Source organism: Cygnus olor, chromosome 9 (assembly GCF_009769625.2).
Source record: "Cygnus olor isolate bCygOlo1 chromosome 9, bCygOlo1.pri.v2, whole genome shotgun sequence".
Classification (NCBI taxonomy): Eukaryota; Metazoa; Chordata; class Aves; order Anseriformes; family Anatidae; genus Cygnus; species Cygnus olor.
The window spans coordinates 16,546,838-16,552,895 of record NC_049177.1 but is presented as its reverse complement, the minus strand read 5'-3'; the positions used below and the strand labels follow the sequence as shown (position 1 = coordinate 16,552,895).

General features: G+C 43.2%; 1 protein-coding gene across 4 annotated transcripts in view; it reads right to left on the bottom strand.

Annotated features, from left to right (window-relative positions):
* Positions 1–1,581: 1,581 nt before the first annotated feature.
* The window catches only part of ARMC9 (armadillo repeat containing 9), a 65,504-nt gene continuing 61,027 nt past the window's right edge, over positions 1,582–6,058 (bottom strand). For all 4 annotated transcript variants that reach the window (XM_040567835.1, XM_040567834.1, XM_040567837.1 and 1 more), the window contains one exon: positions 1,582–4,846. In XM_040567835.1, the coding sequence (XP_040423769.1) occupies positions 4,824–4,846 (23 nt within the window). In that variant the 3' untranslated portion in view covers positions 1,582–4,823. The remainder of the gene's footprint in view (positions 4,847–6,058) is intronic.

The window sequence follows — 6,058 nt, the reverse complement described above, 5'->3', positions numbered from 1 at the left end:
TTACAGTGCTAGGTCATTCGTACCCAGAGTGAGCAAAGTAAGTGACACTCCCGAAAACTGTGGACTTAAAATCATACCAGATCAGCATTTCGCATATTTGAAGAAGATAAGCACAAGGCAAACATTTAAAGCTGTCACTTTGCTTTCTGACACTTTGTGTGAAGTTTTTTCACTTTCATTTCAACAAGTCAATGTCATAGCTTCTTGGGAACTTGGACTATGTGAAAGGACTGCTGAGAGAACTAAAAAGGGCATGTTCCAGAAAATTATTAGATGTTTCAGGGTGTGCCACTTGGCCTGTCGTTTGGAGAGCATTGGATCCTTAAGGAGTGGAAGTTTAGATCATGGTCGTGTAGTTGAACACAACGCCCTTCCTCCGCAGGGCAGAATGCAGCCTGGAGTTGGAAAGAAACTTGCTTTGAAACACCAGATACCAACCACTGACAAGGCGCCAGGTAGAAGGATTACTGGTCCGATAACACAGCCCTCCCTGGGCTCTGCACCCAGAAATTTCTTTAAAATATGTTAGTAGCAGATTCCCATACAACCTAGGTGGAAGAGCAGAGTCTCAAGTCTGTGTTGTTTGCCCCAGAACATCTTGTTTCTCACCTGTCACTGAATTCTCAAGAGTCCCCCTCCTTTTTTGATTTATATGAATAGCAGAGGTTAGGAAAGTGCAGGAGGCCACACGACTGAGTCACAGAGGTATTTTAATACTTAGTTCCCACCAAGGTCAGTGGAGACCTGCAAGACTGTATCTCTAACCTCTTGGTTAGCCAAGCCCATGCACCAGCTTGAGCTGAGCGCGCCACATGGCATAACCAGGTGTGTCCAAACCTTGCAGGGCTTGGTCCAAACACCCCACGATTAGATCGGCTTGCTGAGCAAGGTGCACCTCCCTGCTCCCCCCCACTTCCTCTCCTGGGAAATGATTTGTCCCAGTATTGAGCCAGACTGCAACTACGTGTGAGCCAAAAGTTCTGGCTCAAAGATGAACTCAAGCTCCTCGGAGGAAGGGCCTGGGGGAAATACCTGGGAGGAAGGTAGCTTGCTTGCCTTCCTCCTGCTACTGCTCCAAGATGTGCATGAAGGCAATGCAGTGCTTTTCAGCCCTACGCTGTTACCTCTGCTGTGTTTTTTAAAGACTAGTGAACTTTATTTAAAGCAAACATCTCAAAAAACAAACCAAACAACCATTTTCCCTCCCCAACAGAGGAATATTTTGGCTCCAGAGAACTTCCTTGCTTGTCTCCCCCCACACTTTTAATCCCTCCCAGGAATAACAGCTCTGACACCCAAACAGTGTCAATGGTGGCATCCTACACGCCTGGGCTCTCCTCAGAGACCAAAAACAACGTGTGGCTCATACCTGCTTTGCAACACTTCTGGGCAAACAATGCTGACAGCAGAGGCAGGCCACGCTGAACCAAAGGAAGACGCATTTTCAATTCAGGTGGAGACAAAGCAGCTGAAACAGAATTTGTCAATAATAAAACTGCAAAATGCAAAAAAAACGCACATCCTGAAAGTCCATGAAACCCCAAACAAACCTATCACAGAAAGAAAAATTATGTCCCTTCAGAAGCATTTTTACTTGGTCAGCACCAGATGATTTTAAAGCAACTGTACAGAATGAGCCTTACGTGCAAGTTTCAATAGACATACACAGTTCACGCTTGGACAACACTCTGAGAAACACGGTTTGATTTTTGGGTGGTCCTGTGTGGGGCCAGCAGTTGGACTTGATGATCCATGTGGGTTCTTTCCAACTCAGGGTACTTTATGATTCTGTGCCTCACTAACACTGAACATAGAGGTTACACGCAAGAAGCATGTTAGCATCATATAGCACTTCGGTCACACATACACCTGAAGGGGATTTTTTTGTGTGTTATGTGCAATTACTGCACCTGCTTATTGTAAATAAAATTGCAGCCAGTTTAGGTACAATCACTCCCCTCTCATTCAGGAGGCAATTTCCACTGTTCCTGTTACAGATTTACCAGGATGGTGTTGTATCTAGCAGCAGCCTCTGCATGACAGATACAAAAAGTACCTAACAACTTTTAAGAGCGAGGTGCAGAATTTGCTATATGCATGTTACTGACCTTTTATCCAGAGACCTCTCAACCCTGAATAGTGGTGTCCTACTAACAAAGGGAGATTAAGCATTTAACATCAGCTTCAAAACCTTCTGACTGGCATCGCAGGGGCTTTTTGTGAGCAACACAGAGAAACAGAGAACAGGTTACTTTGTCAGCCTCACAAATTACTGCTCAGCTGGTACTTTATTTCAAAGCATATACATAGTTTCTCTCTCAAGTACTTGGAAAATGAAGTTTCTCAAACACTAATATAAAAATACTCTCACAGTTTTCAAACTCTGTACTCCCTCCAAAATACCTAAGAGTTGAACATGAAAAAACATACACGTCGAGTTCTGCCTTGCAGTAGGCTTGTGTAAGAAACACAAAAATACATACACTTTAGCTTGTTCCTTTCAGTTTTCCTCATCTGTGAGTTGCATTTTGCTTTTCGCTAATCTTGATCTGGTGGAGGGCACCTACTTTCAGCTGAGTTAAGAGTGATAGTTTTAACCTCACCTAATGGTAAACCCAGTGAGTTTTTTTTTTTCTTAATAGTTTGCACTCAACTCTTTTCAAAGGCTGTTCTGCATTTCAGAGAATCAGGTCTGCTCAAACATGAAACTCAACGCCCCTGTGAAATAAATAAAATTCAACTGCTGGGGCACTCGATGTATCCACATTTACAAATGAACCTGCTTAGCACTTCAGTGTTAACAACCTGCCCATTGATATTACGGGCTGGAAAAAAGATAGCTTTTCAGAGGATAAAGAAAAACTGCCTACCATGCAAAACTACTAGGTGAGTTCTTATGGCTGCCTTCTATTGCTGCCCTTTTGTAAATCAAAGGACATTTTTTCCATTAACCATGTGCATCAGCTTTGAGAGCAGGTGGGTGAGTCTAAGCACAAATCAGAGATTTTCTGTGATTCATCTATCACGGTAATCTACAAGAAAAAGACTATCAGGTGTCTATAATTACTTTGTCCTATGCAGCTGGGGCATTAAAGCAACACCCATACCCTGCCTGCTTTGTGTTAGGCTGTGCAGCTCCTGAGCAGAAAGTTTCACGTGAATACAACCTGATTTCCAACTGTCTTGTCCTTCAAAACATCTTAATTCCAACTTGAAGTCTGTTATCCAAAGCGGTTAGAGGAGCTTGTCTGTTGGATCCCTTTCTACAAAAAGCTGACGCAGCATCACTGGTCTTGGTGGGTCTCATGGCAACAAGTGAGGAAATGCCTTGCCTATTCAGTTGCCATCACATACCAAGAGGCACAACTCAAGGCCTCATCACAAGCATAAAGCTTCCTTCTGTTCCTATGGAAATGACTGGTGGCTTCACAACTCTTTACTCAAGGGGGAGGCAACTGTCACTGTTGGAGTTGCTTGACTTTTTAGGCTGGGTTCCTCTGTTTCTCAAGGTGGAACTCCAAAACAAAAGCTTTGGCTTCTCCCTTTTTCACCTGCTAAAGCATTTGCTTTTGAAGTCCATTTCCAATGTTTTCTGCCTCACTGGCAGCCAAGCTCCAAGGTAAACTGCATTTCTAGAAAAGTTTTTGCTGTTGTCCTAACAGCTGCATCATATGAGGAGATGTTGCTGAAAATTAACCCCCGGTAAAGTCTTTAGCATTTCCTGATCACTGTTACTTTTGAGGGAAAGAACAACCAACAGTGCAGTCTTCATAATTTATTGGTAGAACTAACTGCTGGATTTTGATTTAGCGAAGGGCTTCCTGATTTCCCTTGCCTACCCAGCACTTTGTATTCACTGAAGACCAGCATAAATTCCATAAAGACATAACCAATCACTGTTCAGAAGTGAAGAATTTAAAATATGACAAAGACCAAAGAACATTGTCCACAGCCACACATGAAGAGAACATTGTTTCTAATCTGTTCACATCTCATGGTTTCTCCTATGAATGAAGAAAGTTCTTAATTCCAGTGGAAAATGAATTATTCATTCCACAAATGTTAAGAAACAAAACTAAGGGGAAAAAAATGAATGAATAGGAATAATTGCTGCAGATAAACCTGCTGATCAGATCCTCAGAGATAAGCATGGATGGATGGTGCTTTGGGCACTGGCACACAGTTTTTCAAGTGCCTCAGGACAATCAGAAGTTGATAAAATACTTTCTCTTCGGTCTCTGGTGGTCAAACACAGATCTCACTCCACATAGAACTGCTCCAGGCAGTGAGGCTCTACACAGATAGTGTACACTTTCCTTCCCAGTGCAGATGCAGATCCTTTGAACACAGATATCCCCTAACTCATTCACAACAGCGTAATTTAAATAAATCAAGTTACAGACTTGTTCAGCAAGCAATACGTAAACAAGACAGTTGCTTGGCCAGACTCCTGTGCTGAGCCCTACAGACCACCTCCAAAGGCCATTTACTCTGACAAAAAAAGCAGAGAGCAAGAGACTCTTCTGGAGGTAGCAATGTCACTTCAGAATAAACTATCAGAGACACTGGGACTATATATCCATCTACCGTATCAGTTGTGGGCACCTGCTGAGACCTTGAATTGTAACAAGGCCTTTGTCTTAGCCAGCTTTAGAGATGACTACAGATGCATCCCATCAGATAATCCCTGAATCACCATGCAGGGCACACGCCGTGCAATGTTAATAACCTCTTCTCAGTAGGTCGCCAGTAAAGCTCATTACAGGAAGCCTCCTTTGCCCTTCAGTAAAGTGACAGGTGATTCTTGAGGAAAGGAACTGTTCTCACTTCCTGGAGGACTGGCTGCCTGCAGGGAGAGAGATAAAAAAAAAAGAAAAAAAGTCTGTCAGTTGAAAGCAGGATTTATCACTAGACAGGAGCTGCCTGAGGGTACACTTGTTTGATCCATAGAGTGACACAACCACCACAAAGAACACACACAAAGGCACCTTAACCACTGGTACTGCAACTTCAAAACGCAGAATGTGCTTACAGTAGCCACCTGTCAGGGGTCACTGAAAGAACTTCTAGAGTAGCAGGAAGCCACCGGGGCCCCGTCACACTCCTGATAAAATCCTTCCTCATTCTTCTGGTACAGATTTTTCTATCACTCCAGTTTCACTGTGCCCTGGACAGAACTGACGTGGGACAATGCACACACACCTTTAGCATGCCCATAAAGAGGTGCTTGGAACAGACGCAGAGTAACGCACGAGGTAGATTAAATCATTCTTCCCCAACCACATTGAGCACATAAAGCACAGCTGAAAAAGTCTAGATTTGGAGGTCCACTTTGTCTTCTATAGCCACTGTGTCACCCCCATAACAGCTAGGAAGGGGATTCAGCAGAAAGCTCCAACATGGCTGGTTTTATTTTGAGGAGCTCAGTTTCGCTGTAAGGTACAGCTTTAACACTCCACTAACAACGGGCTACATCTCAGGCAGGAATCTGTCCCCAGGCCTGTAGCTGCACTAAGTACCTGTGCTTCCTCTGCATTCCTCAGGCATTCCACACACTCCACACTCCAAGAACAGCAGTCCAGCTAGTTCAGCTAGGTTTGTGTCAAAGCAACTTATTTCCAGTAAGTACACCTACAATAAATTTTAAAAAACAAGCTAAAACGTGTCTCTAAAATAAGCTATCACATTTTAAGTATAAGTAAGTGCAATCAGAAACTAATCTTTTTCTCATCCTGTCCAGAGCTATATAAACTTATTTCTCCAGAAATACAAAGAAATCCACGAAGTAAAGACAATCCTCCAGAAGGACAGAGTCTCTTTTAACATGTAAAAGACAACATACCTACTCAGGAGGCAAATGGAAGGCAGCAACTGCTGAGATCTACTAATTGCTTAGATCTGTGCATCTGACACCGCTTCCAACTCATCTACAAAAGTCAACTAGGAAATTAAAGGAATAACAGCACAGAGCTTTATCAGGGGCTCACCTGCTTCAGACGCCTCCCTGTACCTTCAAGCAGCAGCTTAAAGGGAATTAAATTTTAGAACCCAGGGTTTG